Source organism: Cydia amplana, chromosome Z, assembly GCF_948474715.1.
Source record: "Cydia amplana chromosome Z, ilCydAmpl1.1, whole genome shotgun sequence".
Taxonomy (NCBI): domain Eukaryota; kingdom Metazoa; phylum Arthropoda; class Insecta; order Lepidoptera; family Tortricidae; genus Cydia; species Cydia amplana.
Genome location: NC_086096.1, coordinates 14,120,399 through 14,148,224, shown reverse-complemented (window position 1 = coordinate 14,148,224; position 27,826 = coordinate 14,120,399). Strand labels below are relative to the sequence as shown.

Genomic DNA, 27,826 nt, shown 5'->3' with positions numbered 1-27,826 from the left:
ATTGCTTAAATCTGTGGCACTCAACATTACTTTTCTTTGTGTAAGTGAGCATACTACAGTAAATTTAAGTTTCAGTACCTACTCTAGAACAGTACTTTTGTGGAATCACAAAACGGAACGCATATTCTCCGCTCAACAACATGAAAAAAACGAGAGCAATCGATTGGTGGAAGTTCGTCAGAGGACAAGAACACTCGAAAGCTCTAATCAAAGGGTTCAACAGCAAAACTGCTAAGGAGGACACAAAAGACACAAAACTTGCGCGGTGACTAGAATTTTGACTGGACACTGTAAGTTGAACAAACACATGTTCCAAATAGGGAAAAAACAAGATGCGACATGCAGGTTCTGCCAGGAGTCAGCGGAGACTGCTATACACATTCTCTGTTCCTGCGGACCACTAATGTCCAAAAGAAGTACCTACCTAGAGCGACACATACTGGACCCTATGAGGTACAGAGCATTACGGCCCAAAGAATCTGGAATTTCCTGGATTCAACGGGCATTAGTAGTGAACTTTAAAGGGCCGTCACAATAGATCATAGCTTGGTCGAAGCGACACGCAAAGGCCCACAACAACAACAATAACAACATCAATTCAGCCTTTATACGTCCCACTGCTGGGCACAGGCCTCCTCTCATGCGCGAGAGGGCTCGGGCTATAGTTCCCCACGCTAGCCCAATGCGGATTGGGGACTTCACATACACCTTTGAATTTCTTCGCAGATGTATGCAGGTTTCCTCACGATGTTTTCCTTCACCGAAAAGCTAGTGGTAAATATCAAATGATATTTCGTACATAAGTTCCGAAAAACTCATTGGTACGAGCCAGGATTTGAACCCGCGACCTCCGAATTGAAAGCCACCTCCACAAACCCCCAATAATAATAATAATACTCTAGAAACCGGAGCTTTTATAGAGGCAGGACAAAAAAACTAAATTTAAAGTTTGCCCACATTTGCATACATTTTGTTAACTGTTGTATAAAATTATTTGACTATCGATGTTGGTCATTTTCAGGTCGGGTATTGTCCATATCGTCTTACCAGAAATGAATTTGGCTAGTTAAATCTTAGAGTGTCGGATACGAAGTGAAACTAAATAAGGATATTAAAATATAATAATTCAAAATTGTAATGTGGTTTATCCTCTAGCCGAGAGACCTATAAAAAGGGTCTCCTGTTCCATTCTAATTTGAACTTTGTGTTGACAAAATAAAATTTCATTTTGCTTGGCAAGGTTTGACGTATGCGGCTAGAGGTTAAAGTAACATAGCAGTGTTCACTTCTTGGTGTCGGGGACGTCGAACTCGCTGACCTGCGCCTCGACCAGCTGCTTGCTGCGCAGTTTGATGGTGGCGTGTCCCGGCACGTTGGGGTCCTCCATTTCGAACTCGATCAGTCCTGTATTGTGAATACTACATTTGAAGCGGCCATGACAATATACACTGAATTAAAGCAACAATTCAATATTCTACGTATCTTGACAATTACCTACTAACATTAAGGTAGGTACTTAAATTCGTATAAATCCATTTTCGCCAAATACATTAATAAGTTTGTAGATTATTCGGCAGATTATACTATTTCAAGGAAAAGAAGCATTTTATTTTATGATACGTACGAGTATTACAGACAAATGACAATAATAGTATATTTTTGGAAATACTTACTATTTTTAGTATCTTAATATTCTTTATGAAATAGGAAAAAAGTCCGAAGTTTTTAATTTTACTAAAATTTTCGTGTAAAGGACTCCATCAGTGCATCACTTATTTAGTTAATAGGCTGATGATAACCTCTTCCGCATTTTTTAAATACATAATTTACAAATAAAAGTTAGTAAAAAACCGAAACTAAATGTTAAGTTATAATTTTAATAAACTCGATCGACTTACCTCCTTCGGCGACCACTTCCTCCTTGTAGTTGTCGCGCATGAAGCGCGCCAGGATGTTGTGGTAGAAGAGGTTGGCGGCCAGCCGGTCCTCGCTGGACACCTCCATCTTGGCCAGCGCGCCCACCAGCACGTTGATCTTCTGCTTTGCCGTCGCCAGCAGCTTGTCGACTGCACCACACAGGCACACACATTTATTCCTTCCACGCAATACGGTTATACACGTCGACTTTCTAGAATACCTACCTACTGTCGTCCACGAAGACGCAACTTATTTACCTACACCTTTTCTTTCTGAATTAGTTTGAGAAATTAAAGACACGTCGTGGAACGTCTCCTATACGTAGGTAAGACAGTAAAGTCAAAGTAAAATGGTTATGATTAGAGTTTTCTATTAAGTATACATCTCTAAGTAATTATAATACGTTAGTTTGATTTAGTAGTTGCAGTTAGTTGTATAATTGTTGATGTATTAATTTTTTTTTTGCTTGTAGGTATGTAAATTCAATGTTGATGTGTAAAAGTGCCCTTGTGGCCTATTTGCTGCGTAAATTACGTAAGAGGGTTCTAATATAATGGATCCATACCTGATATTGGTAAGACAGACTTTCAATCCGGAGATCGCGGGTTAAACCCCGGCTTGTACCAGTTTTTCGGAACTTATGTATCAAATACTCATTCATTGTGCTGTGTTTTTTCTTTATTTCTTTTGAATCTTCTTTAGTAATACGAATTCAAAATTAGTTACTCTGCCTTTGGCGTTGAAATGAATGTGTAGTGCAATACTAACCACCAATTGTTTTTGTTAATCTGTATTTCTTTTGAATCTTCTTTAGTAATACGAATTCAAATTAACTACTCTGCCTTTGGCATTGAAATGAATGTGTAGTGCAATAGTGCTAACCACCAATTGTTTTTCTTAATCTGTATTTACTGGTGAGAACCTGTAATTGGCTTTTTGTATCACATTTATAAAACCTATTAACATGTTAACAGCTGTTGGATCTCCGAATTGTAATAAATAAATAAATACAAAAATTCATCACAATGCAAGTAGGTAATGAATGTTAATTAAAGCTTTTTGATGAACTTGATTTCTGTTTCCAGTGCAGTATTTTATACATTATGTACTTAGTTCGCGAACCAACACAAGGGCGTCCACTGATCCGCACGAATCGGACGCATCGCACGCAGCGGATTTTAGTATTCTTGGAAGTCACAGAAGTGCGTCTACTGCTCCGTTACGTGCGATGCAGCTCTGTGAACGTCTACCTCAATGCTTTTAACACAATGACTACCGTATTCGAACTTCAAGACATTCACAAGAGACGACACGTACTAGATCCATTCTAGATACGTTATAGTTTAGATTTCAACTAGTTCTCTTTTGCAGCGCAATTCGGGCAACCAATGTCTTACGATAGATCGTGTTAGATATCTATTAGATGTGAATTAATCTCTAAGTGATATCTTGTGGAAATCGTTCAAAGTATCTCCAGAATCGCGGAAATGACAAAACATATCGTTATCGTATCTTGGCGATGTCTATAAGATTGTCTATTACAAAATCCGAATCGGGCCCTGAGTGCCGGGAACCCGTTCGGCGGATTCTGTGTTCGTATTCGCTTTCCTCTACAAAGCGGGATAACGCTGGGATGGGCTACGAGCGTAGCGCTACGTTGGCCGTGAATGTGTTAATACATTCAATGCTACGACGCATACCCGTAGCGCTACGCCGTAGAAGTCAATAGTTTAGTCAGAAGCCTAATCCAGAGGGCCTACCGCGAACCAAGTTCGACGTGTTACCTCCCTGTCACTAGTACGAATTTACAAGTGCGAGAGAGAGGCAAAACGTCAAACGTGGTTCGCGGTAAGCGCTCAGATTTTAATTTCTTGTCGGTTGTTGTTCTTAATCGGGCCTCAGTCAGTTGTAGCCAAAACCTTCCACTTCCATTCCACTCATTCACTGCTAAGCTTTAATTGCAGCACAATGTTGTAGCCGATAGGCGGTAAAATATTTACGGTGTGTAGTGAAAATACCTCGTTAAGGCAAAGTGTGTCGTCATTAGCGCTGAATGGGTTACATCGTATCCTGGGTGGTGAATGTGACTCTGGCATCTGGTATTAACTATTTAGCTCGATAGAAACCACCACCACCATTCGCCACCATTCAAATGTGTTGTCCACAGAAACAATTTAATACCTACTACAACAAATATAATAAATTGCCTAAACTGGTGTTTAGATATACAAAATACAACAAAACAAACTCAATAATCCTGCCCAATGGGATGAAAAAACATGACCCAGAAATCTGCTACCCTTTTCACTTGAACCGTAAAAGCGGTTTAGTATATATTTGGCCGGTTGATATGACTGAGTTTGCAAAATGTGTAAATACTTAAATATGCTAGCAGCAACCCATAGGTGTATGTGTTCTTTTATTTTATTGGGTTGACTAGAACGATATGTATGAGTATCGCATTTTTAAATTCAAAATATGAGTCTTAATACGTGTAACTTAAATATAGAACTATTGTTTACCACTTACTTGTGGTTGGTAAAGAAATTACGTAGTGATTTTTAAGTAGAAGGAAGCTGAGTTTTGACACTATAACTGGTTTATTTTTATTTACTTAACCTACTCGGCTTAAGGCCCAATGAGTTATTTAAAAGCAATATTCATATTTTTAGCTTTTATGCATATTTTTTTAGAATTTTTTAAAGTGCATTTGAGACCTATGTTAGTGATTATTTTTTCTATCGAGCTAAAGTCAAAAACTCAGGATTCGAATTGATACAGTCCCTCGAGAAAGGCCTCAAGATTGGTGATTAAATTTATGGCAGCCGTTTTGTGATCCAAAAAAGCACTACGACTTTTTAAAAGGTCCGTTTTACGAACCTACAGCAGCTTAAGACTTGGCGCTACCTAAAAACACGGTCTCCTGTGCTGCCCCCTATAGTTCATGCATGCTCCCTACAGGTATACTCAAATATGTTAGGACACGTCTAAATTTCTTAGTAAAATAGGGCACGTTACAATACATAAAAAACTAATTGAAGTATTTTAATTAAGCTAATTTTAGACATATGCCGTCTTGGTGTGGCACAGTTGTACTGTCGGTAAAACACGGGTCCAGTTAATGATAGTTATATATTAATTGTTTTTTTCTTATTAGTGGATGACTTAATAGAGAAGAGTGATAAAAATAATCAAATGCACCTGTTGGCAATTGGGACGTCTGCATAGGTATAGAACTTTTTGTCGTTTTTGATAGTTTTTCCGCCATAATTTTTAGTTCTTGCATGGGCATGATCGATCAGGGGGGTTTTGGAATTAGGATGCCTTAAAAGCATGTTGAAAGTGGTTTTTAGTATAGTAATCGGTGTTTTTTTTTGCAGATCGCGAGTTCACAATTCGGAATGAATTAATTTGAAATACTTACAGTCTGCCTCCACCTCGGCCACAGGCTGTATATAGTCGTCGCGAAGATATTGGGCGGCTGCCGGCGCTCCGCCAAACCGCGGCGCGTTCGGGGCACCTGCGACCACAACCACCGTAATACTGTACCTTTACATACACGTACTACCCTTTCGACTCGAGCTACGAGTACGACCAAGACCAATTGCGAGATGTAAGACGTAAGATGTCATTGAGTTTTCACTTCTGTCGGCACTCCCGGAGTGCAACCCGTTGTTTTTTTTTATAAGTATTAAATTAACGAAACAAACGTGGTGATTGCGGTCGTAATTGAGAAACGTTAAATGGCATTATTAACCCACATTAGTCTGCCCTTTTGTTCTCGGTGACATAACGTAAAGAGAAATCCCAACCATGCTGCTGGATTTTGTTATTGTTTTCGTTGTAGGCATCAAACGGGAATTATACCTACACTGACAGGATATTTAGATGCCGTTCGCCTGAGTCTATTTTAACATGTTGCCCGAAATTGATTTAAGTAATTAAGCATTAAGCCTTTTTGAAAATATTGGCAGTTTTCCCTGAGGTATGTAAAATTGTTGTGGTGTGAGACGTGAATGAATGTTGAAACACTCACCGACGCTGGAAAGCAGCTGATTGATCTGTTGAAGAGAAGTCTTCATCTTAATAATGAGCTGCCCTTTCCCGTTCAAGGAGCGGCTGAGCGCGGCCTCTTCGCGTTCTTCTGCATCTAACTGAGCCCTTAGAAGATTTTTCTCTTCCACGTATCTACACATTGGTATATAACATTAACATTACAGTTATAACAATTAGGTATAACTACTGAAATATAATATACCGGCTAAAGGTAAATTAGAAGTAATCATCATCAAGTCATTTGTCATTCAGTTTGTCATTGTTGTGTATAATGTATTTGTGTCATGGTTAGCGTCATGAATATGTTAAAATGAAGACTCTCGCGTTGGCGCTTGTTTACAATACTACACTAGACTAGTTCTATAGAAAATAAAAATGTTTCACATTAATGTGATGTCGAGATATTGCATTTTTCATATCTCCATACAACACCATGAAATTTTCTGATTATGGAATCCATATGGAATCGCTTTATTTAAATAAATATAATAAAAACGGAAACCAACGCAAATACATTTGTTAATAAAATATAATAGGTATAAAAACATCGGTAACATTTCCGAACTTTTACACAATTGCACCGTACAATACTTCCACCTTCACCATTTAAGTAGTACAGTGTTGACAGAGCTTAAGGGTCATATTATGCAATACTTATTCAGAACAAGAAATTAAGATCAGAATCGGTCTCTGTGGAAATGTTACAAAAAACTTCTGTGAAAATCGGACGTTAAATAGTGTCATGCGTCATGCAGTTAGCTCAGACGGACTCTTTCTTTTTGTCGGCAATGTCGATTATTAGACAACTTTATAAAAGCAGCCTTGCGAACGGGAACAGCTGCTTAAGTGCCTAGCCCCTGCCCTGCCCCCGGGGACATCACTCATCACGGAAGCCCGCCGTGGATTGAGCCGCGCAATCTTAACTTAATCTATACGACAATAAAATGGTCCCCAAAATAACTCACGAGGCCTTGTTATACACTTAATAGGTATAATTGATTTATCAAGATTGCATATTTATGTTGTGATCCAAAATGACTGTTTAGTTTATCAGAAACATTTCTAATTGAACATTGCTACGAATCAAAGCAAATTTAATTACCAATATGTGAAGCTACTTACTCGTATTTTAATTACGTAAATGACTACTTTAAACTTGAACTCAACCCAAAATGCAATAAATGAGTTCCAAATCCCCCAGTCAATCAGAAAAAATATGTATCTAGTTCCTATACACTTTTAGTATCGTGAGTTACGTCACATAGACTTACTAGTGTAAAGCTACAATACAAAGTCGAAAACGCACATCTTAAATCGTAGCTCCGCGGAAAATATACAGTGAAGGTAGTTGTTCCCTGGCATTGACTTCAAATTGAATGAAATTTCTCGCACGACAAGTCCCGGGGTGCTTGTGCTCTGTTTTCGACAACAGCCATTCGGGCATAAAACACGACCCAAACACGACATATTTGGGACTGTGAGGGGCTACCGCGAAAACCGAAATTCGCAAAATGCGGCGATCTTTCTCTTTTACTCCAATGAAGGCCTATTTAGAGTGACAGAGAAAAATGCCCGCAATTTGCGAACTTCGATTTTTGCGGTTATAGCCCTGCACCTAAACGGCGCTGTGTCTCTACAAGTCGTACTCAACTGAAACCCCGCGGTTTGGAAAACAAGATACGTTCTAGACTAGAGATCGACACGATATGTACTAGATACGTTGTAGTTTAGATTTCAACTAATTCTCTTTTGCAGCTCAATTCCGGCAATAAATGTCACTTTTACGTTAAAATATCGTTATAATATCTTGTGAAAATCGTTCAAGAGTACCTATCTCCAGAATCGCGGAAATGTCAAATTTGACAGGCTAGATCTTAAAAATATCGTTGTCGTATCTTGGTGATGTCTAATAGACATCTAATAGATATCTAGTTCAAAATCCGAGTCGGGCCCAAGGCACGAACGTCCACAATATTTTCTAACGTTTATCAAGTAAGTAATTAAGTGTATTTTCGATCGTTAACATTTTATAGTGAGGGAAGAATGTGCAAAAAAAACACGAAAACATGTCTAATTTATTAACCGACTTCAAAAAAAAGAGGAAGTTATCATTATCAATTCGACCGTAGGTTTTTTTGTATGTAGGGTAAAGGCACCAGTAATAGTCAGCCTTATAACGACTTTTTTAAGTTTGAACGTTCGGCATTTCTACAGGATTAGTCGGATAATTAAACAAATGGCATGGTTAGATCAATTGTTTATCATAGTTTTAAAACCGAATATTTAAAAAAATATCAATCCTCTTTATAATATCTCTAATTAAGTTTAAACAAAAAGTGGCACTTTTCTCCAGTAGTCAGCCTCCAAAATCCAGTAAGCAGCCTCTGTGTACCCAGTACTCAGCCTATATAAACTATTCATAATAATTAGATCAAAATCACTAATATTTATATCAAAATCAACGATATTATAATATTTATTTTTTCTTTATAATTTTTGTTATCGTTATTGTAGTTAGTTGTAGTTTTTAATTTTAGTTTATAATTTTTTGCATAAATCAAAATCAACGATGTTACAATATCTATTTTTTATTTATAATTTTAATTATTGTTATTGTAGTTAGTTGTAGTTTTTAATTTTAGTTTATAATTTTTTTGCATATATGTATTACTTAATAAAAAAAACATTCTTAATGGTACATACAATTCTTATGACACGAAATTTGTTGGTCATAGGTACTTAATTAACTAACACTATTCTTGCAAACTAAGAATCGCAATATTTATTTTCTAATAATGAATCTCTCAAAAATTAACGAGGTAAATCAGGTAATATAATATAATTATGTTCCTAGCAGGTATTCGGTAAAAAATAACTAATCGAGTCTATGCAGATCTAATTATCATTAATAAACAAAGTCATATACCGACCAGGAAAAAGCAAAATGATAGTTATGTATAGTTAACATCAAAAATATGTATACAATTTTGAACCTTATTTCAATGAGATAGGGTTTAAAAATGTGGACATATTTTTGGCGGCGACGTACCAAGCAAGGTCAATGGCTGAGTACTGGATCCGCGAAACCCAGTGCTCAGCCGCATTAAAACGTTATTTCAAATGCGGCTGACTACTGGGTTTTACTTTAAATTGACTAGGGCATGCCTAACTAAATTTGAAAATGTAAATTTTACGGTCCTAACGGTCGCATTGGCTCGAAAATAATAAAATAAACGAATAACCCAAAGGTCAGCCGTGGGGGGCTGGGCACTGGATTCTTTGGAAAAAAGTGTTATCCAGTGGCCAGCCCCCTCAATTTATAAGTGAAATATTAATATTTTCATTCAAATATAATGCAATTTAATAGATAAACTAATAAATAAACCAATCATTAACAAAAACAATTACTTTTAACATTAAAACATAGTTTTTCTTGCCTGTTAAGAGAACACAACTTGCAGTAAAAAATATGGCGGACATGACACTATTGCACTCGTCGACAAACAGCACCTGTATAGACGAGTATATTTCTTCCCCCCGTTCCCTCACCGCACCTGCCGTGTGACGTATTAACCAATAAGGAATCAAAGCTCCTATTTGAGTACTCGCGATTTGTTTAAACGAATATAGACCAATAAACGACTCAAAAGGCTGACCACTGGTACCTGGCTGGCCACTGGTGCTGTTACCCTATGTTACCTCAGAACTCCGTCATTTCTGAACCAATTTGGACAATATTTTTTTGTTTGGATGTATATTGTCAGGTGACAACCAAAACTCACTACAGTAGAATCCGTTTATTATGACTCCGCTTATACTCACCAACCGCTTACTATGACGTAATTACAGTGCGAAGTTTGGTTTTCATATAAAATTCTTTGTGAGAAATTCGGATAAGATGACTTCGCTTGACAAATCGTTTACTATGACCTAAAAATCCTATTTTCATGAAATTATGTCCGGTTATACTGACATTCGCTGGCTTTCGTGGCCGTGTCCACGTCTTTCCTTGCGAGGACGGTTGGTGCGTGCGAGGCGTTTAAAAGTTGTTTAGCTTTGATTTTCGGTGACAAGTAGATAATTGGTACAAAGTTAATATAACTCATCTCTCACAAAGTAATTTGAGATTAATTTGGAAAAAATTACAAAAATAAGAAGTTATCAACTATGCTTTATATGACATCCGTTTAGTATGACGTATTTGTCACTTCCCTTCGATGTCATTATAAGCGGATTCTACTGTACTTAATTACTTACAAAAAAATAATTGAACAAAAATCAACCTTATTCTGGTATTTATACGGTTTATTATGGCTATGAACTTGTGGTGGTAATTAGTTAGTTTTGGTTGTCACCTGGCGATATAGTCCCAAGTTGGTCCCGTTTTTGTCAAAACCCAGTTCTGGTGATGGTATCAGTGAGAAATCTAGGGAACTCCTCAAATCTTATAAGTAGGCGCTTTTAGTATTTTCATCAACAAACAAACCTTTTTTATTCAAAACAGTGCCATTTGATGAAGTTGAACTGCTGGTGATAATGATGACCAGAACGGGATTCTTCAACAATATTTCACTATTGGCGATTTGTCCTCCTCGTTATGTTTGTATTTTCAAAGCACGAGAGCAAAAAAACTTGACTGCTAAAAATATTCCCGGAAATAACATGTAGTTAGGGTTGCCAGATGGTCGGGATTTGGCGGGATTCTCCCGATTCTTAGCATGTGTTCCCGATTCCCGACCAAGTGAAAATTGTCCCGAAAAACAGCTTCACGTTATAAAACGATAATTTCAAGTTCCGAACTGTCGTCGAGCGAGCGAGCGACTCGCGTCGAGCCGTAATGGACAGAGCAGTGGACGTAGTGCCAATAATGTAAAATATCGTTGTTTTTAATACAATTACTTTAATTTGAATTTTTTTCCCGGCCCGAGTCCAGAATCCCGAAAAAAATATTTTTTTTTCCCGATAATAGCGCCTTTTGATCTGGTAACCCTATGTAGTGCGCAGATAAAATTAAATAAAAATATTGGAAGGAAAAAAACATCAAAAACGGTTTATTTTCAGTTGTGTAAGATTTTCCCGTGTAAAAAAAATTGGCGGCTACAGCTATTATTTTTCGGCATATTTTTTCTATAACTTTATAGGAAACCTCAAACAGAACGTTTCGAGATATATACATCTCGAAACGTTCAGGCCACGTAGCCAACGTGTCAATCGCTTACGCTCCATAGCGATCGTAACGCAACTGTCACTGTCGCACTAATATGGAAGAGTGATAGAGAGACACTAAGCGTTTCGTTGTCGAAGCGATAGCGATTGTCACCTTGGCTAGGCCGGCTGTTTCTTTTTTCGCTATCTTTGACCTTTCGCTAAAGACAAAACGACGTAACGTGCCTTCCCGTACAAATACTTAACGGCCAGCTAGCCTAGTCACTAGTGACCCCACGGTATGAGATTTACCTGTTTGTGAGTTTATCGCAAATATTTGTTTTGAATTATGGATGTTTTCTACGTATCTATTAAGAATGTATTTATCTATTTAAGTATATATAAGTACTTATATCGTTTGACGACAGGTCTGGCCTAGTGGGTAATGACCCTGCCTGTGAAGCCGCGGTCCTGGGTTCGAATCCCGGTAAGGGCATTTATTTATGTGATGAGCACAGATATTTGTTCCAGAGTCTTGGATGTTTTCTATGTAATTATGTATTTGTATATTATATATATCGTTGTCTGAGTACCCACAACACAAGACTTCTTGAGCTTACTGTGGGACTTAGTCAATATGTGTAAGAATGTCCTATAATATTTATATTTATATTTTATTTATATCGTCGCCTAGTATCTATAGTACAAGCTTTGCTTAACTTGAGTCTAAGTCGATCTTTGTAATATTATCCCAAAAAAATGTCTTACTGCTTAGTGTTCTCCTGACCGACGTTCTTCAGCATGTCGAGCATGAGGGTGCCGTGCTTGCGGTTCTCGAGCAGGGCGTTGCGCTTCATGCTGTTCAGCCGCAGCTGCATCATTAGCCGTTCCGTTTGATACGTTTGCTCCTTTAGCCTGCAGATAATACATTTGTTATCTATCACACGTACCTACATATTTTTTAATAAGTATGGCAAAAATTGTAGAAGCTACGTACTTTAGAATAAAAAGAAATCGGAATTGATTCGTTTTCGTAAATCCAGCACGAGATTTTAGTATCTACAGTCCAAAAGTTAATAAACTAGCCATTGTCAAAGAAATTACGCGATACAACTCAAAAACTTGCGTTCGTCTGGCTTTACCCTCGCCAAGGGTCTCCCCAGATATACGTATCGACGCGCGTTCGGCAAAAGCCGATCGGTTAAAAGGTTTTTGCGCGGACATAAAAGTTTTTCCGATCGGCTTTTGCTGAACGCGCGTCGATATATCTGAGAAGACCCTTGGCGAGGGTGTGGGAACCCTAAGAGCACACACCTTAATAGTATCTGGTCAAAGGACGACACGAGGGTTGCTTTCTGCAGACGCTTGCAGATGCCCATGACTTCTTCCAGCTCCCAGTGCACGGAGTGGTGGCTCTGATCGTCATCGTCCTCGTACAAGTCGTCCAAGTTAGTAGCTTCCTGGTGATCATCGCAACAGTATATAGTCCCAACTGTGAATTTCATTTAAATACGTAATCTGACTACTGCTACATAAAAGGGGGCTCCTCTCCCCTATAGTTCATGCGCGCTCCCTATTGTAGGTACCTCAAGGATGAATTTGAATTATTTGTCAATGTTCCAGGCTTGCCATTGTATACAGAAAGCTTAGCTTATAAATTTAATATCCTTGAAACAGTCTTTTGAGATCTTCTTTATGCTATCGTAATAAAGATTCAAAATTATATTTAATATTTAGTTAATTTATAGGAGCAACAAGGTTGTGCTAAGAAAAACATGCTAATTGTAGTAATTGTGGATACCTGGGGGGGCCTATCCAAGATGGCAATCGTACATCGACAAACGACAAGCGAAAAGAAAAAAATGTATTGGGATGACAAATGCTACTAAATGTCACCTGAATAGAATAGAAAATAATCATAATGTATGGAAACCCATACGTTATTTTTAAGTTTTGATTGGCGTTTTCTATCGACGATTGTCAGTTTAGCTATGCCCTCGGAGGAATAATCCAATATGGAGTGGTGACACGCACTAATTTCTATGTGAAAAATTCTGCCGTTTTCGGCGCGGGGGGCGAGGAACGCACACAAATAATGTAAACACTAATGCATTTTTTGCATGCGTCGCTACACACGCACACGACAAAATTATCAAACACTAGCATAAACTATATTCACACAAATACAAGAACAAACACAGACAACCCTGTCCGTGAACGAGATGATGTCAGTTTTAAGTAAACGTAAAAGTGCGAGGGACTTGTCGATAATATTGTCGATATTTTATTGACTGAATTTTAACTGTCTGCTTTAGTCAATTATAACCATCAAAAACATTACATGTGAAAACCGGCCAAGTGCGAGTCGGACTCGCGCACGGAGGGTTCCGCACCATCAACAAAAAATAGAGCAAAATAAGCAAAAAAACGGTCACCCATCCAAGTACTGACCCCGCCCGACGTTGCTTAACTTTGGTCAAAAATCACGTTTGTTGTATGGGAGCCCCACTTAAATCTTTATTTTATTCTGCTTTTAGTATTTGTTGTTATAGCGGCAACAGAAATACATCATCTGTGAAAATTTCAACTGTCTAGCTATCACGGTTCGTGAGATACAGCCTGGTGACAGACGGACGGACGGACGGACGGACAGCGGAGTCTTAGTAATAGGGTCCCGTTTTTACCCTTTTGGTACGGAACCCTAAAAAGGTGCAAGTCTCGCAACGCTTCTACTACAAAAAAGTTTTGAGATGTAATGCTAATGTGAAACCAAGTCGGTTATCATCGTAGTGTACCTTTACTTTACCTACTATTTGTAGGAACTGCAACAGTAACTTTGTAATAGCATATATTTATATGGAATTACAAACTTACTTATGCAGTTCTTAGAACTTTAAAACGTGACTGATATTGCAATATTTTTAGGTTTTCGATGGCTTGGTAAGCTGAAAACTACTTATGTTTAAAATTTATTGCATCTTTTGGAAATCTAAAAAAATAAATCAAAATAACAATATATTTATAATGTTCATATAGATTTTATCGATATTGGTTTTTATGGTGTCCCATCGCTAACTATGGTAGAGTGATACCAGAGTAATAAATTAAAAGTTCCTATTTATGGAAAATGACGGCAGTAAATACCTTAAAATAAATAAAATACAATACAAATATTGGACATGTAAAATAAAAAATATACGATAGAAACTAAGAGAAAAATGAATTTTCAAACAGTAGTAGGGTAGGTGTGTTAGTTTTCGTCCACTTGAAGAAATTGAATATAAATCTACATTGCTGCAAAAATTTGGACTTAAAGCAATCCTTAATGTCGAGACAATATACGAGTATCTATCTACATAAGAAATGTATTTGGCAAAATACAGAATATGAATATGTTATTTGCTGATTAGCAAATAACATATTTGATATTTAATTTGCTATTTTTTATTTATTTTGTCATGTGGACGAAAACTAGAGACTAGAGCATGGACGGAAACTAGCACAATGACCAGATCGGTAATATCACGTTACTTATGATTTATACTATTTATTTCTTTGAATGGATTATGTTGATATAAAAATAAGGTGTTATAGAAAAATAATGTGTTATATAAATTATATAATAACAAGCAACGCAAATTAGAAGTTAGGTATACCTAATGAATATTTAGAAAGTCTTCTTTAAATATTACCCTAAATTAGATCTAGTACCATGAAGTGGTATCACTTTCAGACTGCCAATGTTTTTTAGTTTTTTGCTAAATTAGTGCACTATTTGATAATATTTACATGTAATAGTACTTACATATGAAAAGAAACGTGTTCTTTAAGTACTCTACATGTGTCCGATCGGTTTTTACAGGAGAAAACGCTACAATTCGGCATTTTCTGCTCCTAACATTCCGCTTAGACTGACGTTTGCTGAATGGCGTATGACGTATGGCAACTAGTTTTATATAACCTCCTTGACCGGCGGCCGCCGACTTTTGGCAGAGGGGAACGCCTGTTAATGGCGGTTCCTGTTGGTTTATTATTCCGAGGCTATGCCACTTGTGGTCCTTTACGATATACTTTAAATTATTTCTAACATAATGGCCCCGGCCCCCGGCACACGCAAGCGATCGCTTCATGCTCGAAATAGATAAATTATTAGTGTTTACAATACTTTCATTTGCGATATTATTAATTTTCATACCTCCTTCCGTATCAATTTAGGGAATGAGTTAGTCAAATATGCGACTTCTCGTCGGACTAGTTTGAGGGTCCTCTGCCTCTCTTTCATGTTTGCTTTGATTTCTTTCTCCAGCTTGTTAAACTCGTACTTGCGGTCGTCGAGGTACTCCATGGCGAGCTGCCCCATCTCGGTCGCGCCCATCAGGCACTTGCCCTGCGTGCGGCAGTCCAGCTTCAACGCTTCCAACACTACGGTGTAGTATGACGAGTCCTGACAACCAAAATGAAGATAACTTACTATCAGTTACGAGTAGGTACATTACATTTAACATTTAGGTACCTAGTAATTAATGAATAATGATGATAGATAAAACCTATTTGACGCCGTCTTTTTTTAGAGTTCCGTACCCAAAGGGTAAAAACGGGACCCTATTACTAAGACTCCGCTGTCCGTCCGTCCGTCCGTCCGTCCGTCTGTCACCAGGCTGTATCTCACGAACCGTGATAGCTAATAGACAGTTGAAATTTTCACAGATGATGTATTTCTGTTGCCGCTATAACAACAAATACTAAAAACAGAATAAAATAAAGATTTAAGTGGGGCTCCCATACAACAAACGTGATTTTTGACCGAAGTTAAGCAACGTCGGGCGGGGTCAGTACTTGGATGGGTGACCATTTTTAGGGTTCCGTAGCCAAATGGAAAAAACGGAACCCTTATAGATTCGTCATGTCTGTCTGTCTGTCTGTCTGTCTGTCCGTCTGTCCGTCTGTCCGTCCGTATGTCACAGCCACTTTCTTCCGAAACTATAAGAACTATACTGTTGAAACTTGGTAAGTAGATGTATTTTGTGAACCGCATTAAGATTTTCAGACAAAAAGAGAAAAAAAAATTTTTTTTTGGAGGTTCCCCATACTTTGAACTGAAACTAAAAAAAATTTTTTTCATCAAACCCATACGTGTGGGGTATCTATGGATAGGTCTTCAAAAATGATATTGAGGTTTCTAATATCATTTTTTTCTAAACTGAATAGTTTGCGCGAGAGACACTTCCAAAGTGGTAAAATGTGTGTCCCCCCCTGTAACTTCTAAAATAAGAGAATGATAAAACTAAAAATAAAAAAGCGGCCAAGTGCGAGTCGGACTCGCCCATGAAGGGTTCCGTATTTAGGCGATTTATGACGTATAAAAAAAAACTACTTACTAGATCTCGTTCAAACCAATTTTCGGTGGAAGTTTACATGGTAATGTACATCATATATTTTTTTTAGTTTTATCATTCTCTTATTTTAGAAGTTACAGGGGGGGGACACACATTTTACCACTTTGGAAGTGTCTCTCGCGCAAACTATTCAGTTTAGAAAAAAATGATATTAGAAACCTCAATATCATTTTTGAAGACCTATCCATAGATACCCCACACGTATGGGTTTGATGAAAAAAAAATTTCGAGTTTCAGTTCGAAGTATGGGGAACCCCAAAAATTTATTGTTTTTTTTCTATTTTTGTGTGAAAATCTTAATGCGGTTCACAGAATACATCTACTTACCAAGTTTCAACAGTATAGTTCTTATAGTTTCGGAGAAAAGTGGCTGTGACATACGGACGGACAGACAGACGGACAGACAGACAGACAGACAGACAGACATGACGAATCTATAAGGGTTCCGTTTTTTGCCATTTGGCTACGGAACCCTAAAAATATATGATGTACATTACCATGCAAACTTCCACCGAAAATTGGTTTGAACATGATCTAGTAAGTAATTTTTTTTAATATGTCATAAATCCCCTAAATACGGAACCCTTCATGGGCGAGTCCGACTCGCACTTGGCCGCTTTTTTTGCTTGTTTTGCTCTATTTTTAGTTGATGGTGCGGAACCCTCCGTGCGCGAGTCCGACTCGCACTTGGCCGGTTTTTTAAAATTCACGTGACGTTTTAGGCTATATACATTTTGAAAAGGCAGTGCAAATGTAAAAAAGGGTGGGGGGGGATTGTTTTTTATTCTTACTATAGCAATATGGGTACCACATGAAAGCTAGTGAAAAGACCATTTAAAAGATATATGTAAACTGCAGTCTGGTTTTTGTTTGTTTCGTGTTCCGTCATAGGGCCTATTCCGTCTACGAGCGTAGGTATATTTCTTTGATTTTCAATCGCAGGAAAAAACATCTGGTTTTGATTGCTGAAACTAAAAGCAATCGCTGATTCGCTGCTTTGTTGATGAAATTATCCATTTTGTTCGTTGCTAGAGAAAAACGCTAGTGGACGGAATAGCCCCTACTATGACGGAATTGGCCACGTTGACCTTAACTATTTCAACGTACTTACCTTTTTAAGAATGTCTAGGATCTTCTTGTACATGACTTTGATTGCGAGAGCTGCGTTCTTTTTAATGTTGGCGCGTTGTACATAATTGGCCACTGCTTGCTCTTTTATCTCCGCGGGTAGCTTCCCGCTACTTTCGTACAACAGCCGATCACGTAATTCTGCTGACTGGAGCTATACAAATATTTAAACATTTTGAAAAGACATATTGTGTCCATTATTTAGCTTACAACTTGCGATGCTTGTAGGCCTTGTAGCGTGTGCAACTGTGCAGTGTAAGTTAAGTGTGGAACAACTAACGAGTTTCAACTACTTAGCGAGAGTCAGAACCATCGGCTTCACAGACAGAGTCACTAGGCCAGACCTGTCGTCAGTCGTAAGTATAAATATATTTTTACGGATTCAGTATCACTAAAAGCTGCAACTCTTATCTACAAAACCGAAAGAAATGTATTTGTAGGTATTTCTCGAAATAACGTTTAGCGTATAGGAAATGCTTCTGAAAAGGTTTTATTTCTATATATGCTGGAGACACGTCTAATGCTATACAGAGTGTTACAGCATCTATTTTTTATTTATTTTCACCTCAGCAGCTCGAACAAGGGTACTTTGCTACTTAAAAACAGTGAGCAAAATCGCATTTTGCTCACTGAGTGAGACAAAATGACATTCAAGTGACCTTAATATTCAAATGTCATTTCAACATGCGGGGTCTAATACAAGTTCGAAATACTTGGATTTTATTATCTCTGTCCCTTTCACGTCGTTAGCAAAAAGAAAGAGACAAAAAAAAATTCAAACGACATTCAACGGTATATTGGCGGTTTATAATAGACCCCCGAAAAACGTCAGAACGCATCGTTCCAAAACACATACAAGTATGAATTCTTAATATGTAATTAATGAAAATTAAGTTTCAGATTTGATAAAAACTGATAAAAACACTATATTTTACGTAATTTATTGTACGATTAAAATAATGAACTCAAAAAATACACAGTATATCACGTAAAATAAATAATTATACTTTTAAGAATCTCTACAATAGTATACAAATAGTAAGTATCCGCAATTCGGACCGTATCTTACAATGTTTTTTTTTACAAAAAAAAAAGTTGCCGATACAAATGTCAATCAATTATGGTCGTTGTTTTCATATATTGCCTATTTTACTGAAATTTACTACGTTTTGTTTTTGTGTTTGATTGTGGTAATTATACTTAATTGTTAGTATATATCTTAAGAAACATGACTGAATAGGTAAGTGATGAAGAAGGATTACATTTTTCGGGTTGTCTAAATGTTCTCACTGCTGAGGTGAAAAGTTTTATGAACTACACGAGATCAAAGTTATTTACATCTCGTGCGCTTTTGAGTCCCTTACTACGCTCAAGATTCTAAATTAGATTCACTCGCTACGCTCGTGAATCTACTATAGAATCTTTCGCTTGCACGGGACTCAAAATAAGCACTCGAAGAAATATCAAACTTTGATCTCTTGTTGTACAAATAACTATTATAGGAAGCTTATAATATTACATCTACACATAAGTATCTTTTGCAATACATGGCAGTAAGTAAGATGAATCCGAGTATTGGCCAAACTGTAGTAGACAAATTGAATATCTAGAGTACTTTAATGCGCGCATTTTAGGGTTAAGTAGGTACCCTAATAGGCGTGCTCAGCAGGCAAATGATCAGCGGCGATTGTCTTAAGACCTTAATCTCAGGAGTCACACAAACCCGCCTGCCGCACGCCAAATATTGTTATACAAAGAAAATAGAGCGAGTAATAGTTTTGTATGTAGGTAAATCTTCTACCCGCTCTAATTTGTGTGTATGACTCATTTCTAGTATAAGGAAAACTATACCTCAATATGAAACAAAAATATAATACCTACGTATTCGCAGCACTTACGTGCTTTCACTAAGGGATGACTTGCGAAGCACAGGGTTGAAGCAATAAAAAATCATCCCTAAATCATGCTCTAGATACTGTCGCGTCGCATTACTGAACTAATCTACGGACGGACAGACGGACACAGCGATATTAGAGTTCCTAGTCGAACAGGGTACCCTAAACCGCGATTAACCTAAATTACTTACAATCTGGGGAATTTGTATGAAAACCGTTACCGGTGTGGTAAGTGCTTTGAAGATCTTAGACAACGAACAAGAAAGTAGATACACAGACACACTTCTTAAAGGAATCATTTTTATTACCTGCGTTAGACGAAACTTTTCCATTTTCTGTTTCTTAGTATATCTAATTCTGTCAAGTTGTTTTCTCTTGTTGAAGTTTTCTTGGTGTATACTCTCTACAACTTTCTGCAAACAACAATTGTTATTTTTACTGTACGTATATCGTATAGGTATTATCTTTTGTAAATGTACAAACCTGTGCACATTTCTCTTTCCATTAAGTACCTTTTTCAACAGAATATTGATTTTTGTGAAGAGAAATAAAAAAAATGGTACTACTAATCTTTGGTAGATAAAGGTAATAACAATTATTAATAATTAATGTTGTAGTAGGTACACGCAGTTATGCGGTTGTGCTGGTATGAGATGAAATGCATTTATGGGGCTGCCGTAGCTTATTGCCATGCATAATATAGTTAATGCACCATAAACTGAGTAGATGGTGGCTCTACGTTTTTATATAACACAATGCAATATTCTCCGAGTATGCATATGTCGCAGGGAAATGATCAAAACAGAGATTTGAACAAATCTCTAAGGGATATGATCAAATCACGCAGGATGTTAAAATGGCGAATCCATATCATCATTTCCCTAGAAAAATTCAGTCATTTGACCAAATCACTGACTCTGTTTAGTGAAAAGACAAAATCGGCCAATAAACGCGAAACGCTTTTTCATTTCACTAGATTTGTTTAGGAATTTGACAAAATCCCTAACCACGATAGTAAGTTGACGAAACGAACTTAAAAAGTCAACTAGTTTTATCATTTCGCTAAACAGGTTTACTGAAATGATAAAGTGGTTATTTGATTAAATATCTGAACGGTTTAGTGAAATGACGAAAGCAAGTACAGAATACAACAGTTTACTCTCTACAGTTAAGCGATTTGATCAAATCTCTGACTAGATTAAGTGAAATTTTTTGAAAATATCGGCGGAAAAAATGTTTAAAAAATAACTGCTGTCTATGTTTTTCTAATAATTATCTAGTGCTTTATTTCGTGCACGGTGTGAAATAATTAATTTGAAGTAGAAGAAAGTACCTACTCAATTAAAATTACGTTAACGCATTTGTAGCTTCGTTTTTCATTACCGTCAAAACTGGCAACTTTACCATCAGAAGGTAACTTTACCATAGTCTATTGTTGTAAGAAAGTATGGTATAGTTATAATAATTAAAAAGATAATCCCTATTCTCGTATTCGATTAAAATAGCTGGTTTAATAAACAACTTTGATGCCTACAGTACCTACTATTGACATTTTATTTTACCATTTCACTTAATCTAGTCAGAGATTTGATCAAATCGCTTAACTATAGAGTAAACTGTTGTATTCTCTACTTGTTCAGAGATTTAATCAAATAACCATATACCATCTTCCAGTTGAGACTTTATCATTTCACTAAACCTGTTTAACGAAATGATAAAACTAGTTGACTTTTCGAGTTCGTTTCGTCAACTTACTGTCGTGGTTAGGGATTTTGTCAAATTCCTAAACAAATCTAGTGAAATGAAAAAGCGTTTCGCGTTTATTGGCCGATTTTGTCTTTTCACTAAACAGAGTCAGTGATTTGGTCAAATGACTGATTTTTTCTAGGGAAATGATGATATGGATTCGCTATTTTAACATCCTGCGTGATTTGATCATATCCCTTAGAGATTTGTTCAAATCTCTGTTTTGATCATTTCCCTGCGACACATATACATATAGGTACCTTAGTAAGACGGGGTGTAGGTACTTGTAGTACTTAAGTTCGACTTTTGCCTTTTAGGTTTGTCGAAGCCGACAATCATGATTAATTTATTTAATTTCCTTGTCGTTGTTAACGCGAGGCCTCTACTACTGGCCTCACCTGAAACCCGATCTACTTTAGACGAGGCATGCTTTATTGTGGTGTTATGTAAACGCGTATCGGCATCCCATAGATTTGACTAGACACATGGATCGGGCTTCAGTTGCATGATCTGAAGTATTTACGTCAGCTTTGCTGTTCATATAGGTGAGCTGCAGCCGCCGGTGCTCCTGGAAAGCGTTGCGCAGGAACTGCTTGTCGCCGTACACCGCCACGCCGAGCTCGCCGCGCTTCGTCGTGATGTCCTTACGCATCTGGCGGATGTCGCGGCTGTACCGCTTCTTCTGCTTCGCCAGGTCCCCCTCATGGATCTTGCGATCCCTTTCTAAATACAATATCGAAATAAATAGCTCTACATGAATCTCAATCCTTTGTATAATAATTTAAGCGGTTAGTATCTATGGAAAAGCGAGTGCGCATTCTCGTATATCCTGATAATAATTTTTAATTTAAATTACACCTAAGCGCCCCTTACACGCGATGTATGTAATGTACGCGCCTGAAACGAAATCATTTTGCATTTATTTATCACCCAGCGATGCTCACTGCTTGATCCGTGTGTAATTTTATTTCCAGTCCAGTATTTAATGATGTAATGTAGGTAAGTACCTACTTCTGTTGAAACTTAATTTTAAGATGTTTTTACCCGACAGCGCAGAGCAAATGAGCGTAATGTTTACCGACAACGCGGCGCAAAGGAAGATAAATGTGTTTAACAGTATTCTATGTGCAGTCAGGTGCAGAGAGAGGTGACCCAACTCTGCAAACAAATTTCTATGCAGGAGGGGTCACCTCTCTCTGCAGCTATCTGTACATAGGCAACGCTGAAAGTTGTAAGGCATTTTTGTCATGAAATGGATTTTTTGGGCGTTATTAAAATTTTAATTAAATCGTTATTTTTAATATCTTGTTAATGTAAAGATGTACAAATAATTAAAGACATTCCACGCATGTTAGTATATATATTAGGCTGGATGCTGAAATATACCAATAACACAAACCTTACGACCACTGATGCCAAAACGGAATCATACTTGATTAAAAACTTACTTTAATTAAAAACAACACGTTATTAATACTTTGACAAATTTACTTTGATATCTTACAAGTACTCGGAACCCTCTCCCTCAATCTCAGAAGGATGCAGATTTATTAAACCTGTCGTGCCTCTGGGGTACCCGCGGTCCCTCGTAAAAGGGCGATGGCAAACAACAAATAAAAGAAACCATCGTCTATAAATAGAATAGAACAGCAAATGAAGCGTATGGTGAAAGGTTTTAAAAACATAATTTAAAAAGAATGTGGCTTTGTTTTCTTTGTCTACATTATGTTACATTAAACCCAGGGTCCCAGTCCTCTACTTGACAGGGAATATAATTACATTATTTTACAGTACATTTGGTGCTACTTTACCGCACTAGTGCGGTACTGTAAAACGTTGTATTATACAGTCAAGTGTAAAAATATGGGTGCACTCATCATACTCAAAAATATGTCCTATAGCCTTTATGTTAACGAATTAAGACCTATGGGACATCTTTTATCTAGTTATCTTGATAATCACAATAAATGCTTTGTGTGGGTGGGCTAAGCGATACATGAATAAAGTAGTCTATGCTCGATAATGGTCGTTTGTATATCCCCTGACATGGCGCAGTCGGTAGGATTTTCATTTCGCTATCCGTACTATACGATTTTTGCAATATCAAAAAGTGCGAATCCATTAATGGGTTGCTAACTACTACCGCGCATACCTGCGCTTGCGCGGCCAAGTGGTCCCGCGGCTCCTCGGGCGCCACATTCGCGCTTGCTGGCGCTGGCGCAACGGCGCGACAATGTGTCCGCCACGTATAAATACTTCCCTGGCTTATACACTAGTGTGAATGTATAAGGTTGCAACCTCAACAACATCCTTTGCAATCGGGCCGGTGCACTTGCTTATTGGCTTATTTATGATGCAAATTAGTGGCTTATGTTAAGTTTTATGCACCAATATTTTTACACTTGACTGGACGGTACACGTGCAAATAGGTACTATCGTGTCGATTTAAAACACTCTCTTCAGTCGTTTTTAAACTTATCGCCACTTGTTACGAATTTCCTACTTTTCGCACTTGTATCGTAATGTACGATTATAGAACCGAATACAGTCAGAATTAGATCAGAAACAATCTGATCATTGTGCAAGTTTGCGTGTCGCCGCTTGCGCTGGCGCGAAGACAAAACTGCAGATAATGCCGGCATTGCCGGCTGTACACACTCGTCGGGAACCTCTCGCCAAGTCTCGGCACCGCTCCGACCCAATTGGAGAAGGTCGAGACGAAACGAGTAAGATCAGCGAGACGAGAAGGGAGCATTATGTACACACTCGTTCTCGGCCCTATCTTGGGGTCTCTCGACCAGTGTGTACCTACAGCCGGCATTATCTACAGGTACACACCGGCGTTCAAAACCACGACCACCAGTTTGGAAGCTTTATTTGTATGATGTTGACGTAGGAAGTGCCAACTGTGTACTACAAATTTAATTTCATTATACTTAATGTAAGTATGTATATCGCCTAACTTAAAACTTACCATACAGTTTTATCAGGCCTCGATATTGATTAATTTTATCTTTTATCACCCAATTGTCATCTTGCATTCCATGAATTCGTACCTTAGCAGCCGACAACATGTTGTACTTTCTGGCTTATTTTGTTGTATATTTAAAAATGTGTAGCAAAAACCAATTACGTTATATAGAGCATCAAACTATTGTATGAATGGCTTTTGCATCAAACTATTGTCAATATTTCATTGTCAATCGTAGAGTTATTGTTTTTACTGTTAACCATTTCATTTTACAGCCAGTTTAAAACGTAATGAAAACTTTTTGTAAGACTGACTTTTTAAGTTACTGAGTTCCTATGTCTTGGTATGCGAAAAGTTAAAATATTGCTTTGTCGACCGAGGGGCAGAGATGTACAAAATGGTTTTAAAAAAGCATTTAAATACAAAATGCAAAATACTTTTCAGATTTACTATTTCAAATGCAAAATACCAAATAGTTTTGCGTTTTGTATTTCAAATGCTAAATGCAAAATAGGTATTTTCAAAATACTTTTTCAAAATAAAATACCTTTTGACCAAATCTCAGATATTTTTATTTATTTTAGGTATTTATCATGAGAAATAGAGACACAATGCCGAGCCGAACAAAAACGTCTAATAACATGGCACCTTATGCATGACATTTTGGTCATATTTATCAGTAGGTGTATCAATAAATTCTGTTATGTTATTAATAATAATAATACTCAATAAGCCTGACATTGTGATAGTAGATCGATCGCAATGCCGGGCCGTGCTCGTTGACATCACCATCCCCCATGATGAGAATCTCGTGAAGGCCGAGAAGGACAATTCCAGTAAGTACCTAGACTTGGCTCACGAGATAACCGCCATGTGGGATGTTGATTCGACGATCATTGTCCCGATAGTCGTTTCAGTGAACGGTCTAATAGCGAAGAGTCTCGACCAACATCTTGAGAGACTCTCGCTAGGTGGTTGGATCAAGGGCCAGATGCTGAAGGCGGTGATCTTGGACACGGCGCGGATAGTCCGCCGGTTCCTCTCTCTGCGGCCCTGACCACCAGTAGCTGGGCCTTGCCCCGCTGCTGGCGGCACCCTAGGTTAGGTTTTTTTATAATGTGTTTATAATATTTTTTATATTGTTTTTGTAAGTGTTTTTATATTTTAATTTTATATCCATATTGTAAAAAAGCCTAACTTAAGACAAAAGATAAATAAAGATAATAATACTCACTTAAAATAATGTAAAAAACTAGACTAACTAAAAGAGAGCCATGGGCCCATGGCTCCATTTTGTGAATTCTGTGGCCATTTATTTCGGTTGATTGTGCATCTAGTTCTTATTTTATTATTATTACACTTTTCTTTTATTAATAACAACTGGACTGGTTGGCTAGCAGGCGCCTCTATCGGTCAAATTCGGCAATACAAGCGTCATTCGTTCATTTTATTTTGTTTGACTGGTAATGTTGGCTAAACTTAATCACAAAGTATTTTGCATTTTGAAATGAATATTAAAAATGCAAAATACATCTCGAAAAGTATTTCAAATAAAATACAAAATGTTTTTTACTAAAAGGCATTTAAATGCAAAATACAAAATAGGTATTTTGCATTTTGTATTTGCATTTTAAATAGAAGTATTTCAAATAAATCGCATCTCTGCCGAGGGGATATGCCATCCCACTCCAGTTATCCTAGAGCTGAACTTCCATTAACAACTACCTACAATAGAGTCTGTTCGGAAAGAGAAGAGTCGTGAAATGTATGGAGCCCAATACATTCCATGCACGACTCTTCTCTTTCCGGACAGACTCTAATTGGTGATCTCTCGGAAGCGTTGCGCTTTGAAAACACTTTAGCTAATGCGATAGTGTTTTATTATACAGATTTATGCAGATAACTGCCCTCTTGACCTGAATTATAGCCGGCGCTAGCGCTAGCATCGGTTGCGCAAAGTCAACATTTGCTCAAGTTCAAACCGTATCGCCTAGCACGGGGGGCTCGAATAACCCGACAGATTTAAAAGGTGTATTCTTGACCGCATTTAGAGACAAAAATCTGCGTCGCGTCGCGGCCACTAGGTATGTGACTTGGTTTACATTTGGTCTGGTTTATATAGGCATACCTAGTACTAACAGATTGCAGATAAAAGTTTTAAAGGAAACTCGCAAAATTTATCAGTGAATAAAAAAAAAAAATATTAGTTGTTTACGTTAAGTACTACATGTCCGTCTTTGGGTCACAAATTTACATTGTGTACCAAATTTCAACTTAACTAGAATAGAATAGAATAGAATAGAATAGAATAGAATAGAATAGAATAGAATAATTTATTTATAATAAAATAGGTAGGCAATCACAAAGGTGTCCGGTAAGCACCAAACTAGGCTGAGCCTGTATCTTGGGGCTTACAAAAGAGTAGGTAACATACGGTAACTAAACCTAATTAAAATGATGTGTGAAAGAGGGTGATAAGGTGTATGCTTTTAGGGTGTGTGTGTGTGTGTGTGTGTGTGTGTGTGTGTGTGTGTGTGAAAGGTGTAGGAGAGCGAGTAAGGACTAGATGATGACAGACCTAAACATAAGAACGTATTATATTTTCCGTTTCATTGTAGGATAGGGTCACAAACCATTTTTTGAGTTTAGATTTAACATTTGATAAAGTACACGTTTTTAGATCGATAATTTTGCAGAGTTATATAAAAATGGGTGCATATGGGAAGCAAACCTCTTGGCGTGAGATGTATGGACAGCAGGTACCGGGACTCAGTAGTTTTGGAGAAAATGGGCTAGGCGCAAACAGATGCAAGAGTGATCCTATAAGCGTCCCGTATTGTCCTTTTGAGGCACGGAAGCCTAAAATATCACGTCAAATATAAAATAAAATTATCAATTGTGTATACGTTTGACAATTGTTCGAAAAAAACACCCGTGGAGGGAATAGGCCCTATTACGGAATTGGCCACATTGACCTTAGACTAATGTACATTACGGGAAAAATAATAAAACTGGTTATTTAACAACAATGGCATTATATTATTATAATATTATTGATGACTGTGATAAACTGCAAAGCGATGATAACACATTCATTATTATATTTCTAGTTAGTGCCTGATAAATGAATCTTCTCAAAATTATGTCATGACTGTACAGCGGGCTCAGCACGGTTCCATTTTTATCGACTATCACTACGCCCGTCACTTTCGCACTTACATACTTCTTAGAACGTGACAGGTATGGTGATAAAGGATAAAAATGCGACCGTGCTACTAGGGCAGATGTAGGTGCATAATTGTTTTACGTTCGTATTTGTCATGCTACTTCAATCAACCTCAGTACTTTTTGTAATGAGACTGACTGAAATAGCAAAGACACGTTCGTACGTTTCCGTAAAAATACAAAGGAAAATAAATATAGTAACAAAAGTATTATATACGTAACATATGAAAGGGTAATAAATGTTTTTTTTTTCAATGCTCCCATATATTTATTCATGGCAACCTTGAATTATATTTTGCTATTGCTCTAGGTGGATTTAAAAGCGAAAATTCTGAGCTAAAAAAAAT

General features: G+C 37.4%; 1 protein-coding gene across 1 annotated transcript; it reads right to left on the bottom strand.

The window, feature by feature from the left end:
- Positions 1-1,275: 1,275 nt before the first annotated feature.
- On the bottom strand, positions 1,276-24,435 carry LOC134661172 (uncharacterized). The gene is made up of 11 exons (XM_063517132.1): positions 24,258-24,435; positions 21,807-22,006; positions 19,846-19,950; positions 17,626-17,796; positions 15,314-15,562; positions 12,433-12,578; positions 11,887-12,033; positions 5,954-6,105; positions 5,342-5,437; positions 1,899-2,066; positions 1,276-1,404 (listed from the first exon to the last, which is right to left on the bottom strand). The coding sequence occupies exons 1-11, from the start codon at positions 24,355-24,357 to the stop codon at positions 1,283-1,285; spliced, it is 1,656 nt and encodes a 551-aa protein (XP_063373202.1). The 5' UTR covers positions 24,358-24,435; the 3' UTR covers positions 1,276-1,282.
- Positions 24,436-27,826: the final 3,391 nt, after the last annotated feature.

Coding starts and splice junctions, on each gene's coding strand:
- LOC134661172 (XM_063517132.1), bottom strand. CDS start 24,357: ATGTTGTCGGCTGCTAAGGTACGAATTCATGGAATGCAAGATGACAAT. Junction 17,797..19,845: donor AAAAGTTTCGTCTAACGCAG/GTAATAAAAATG, acceptor ATATTTGTATAG/CTCCAGTCAGCAGAATTACG. Junction 12,034..12,432: donor TTTGACCAGATACTATTAAG/GTGTGTGCTCTT, acceptor TATTATCTGCAG/GCTAAAGGAGCAAACGTATC.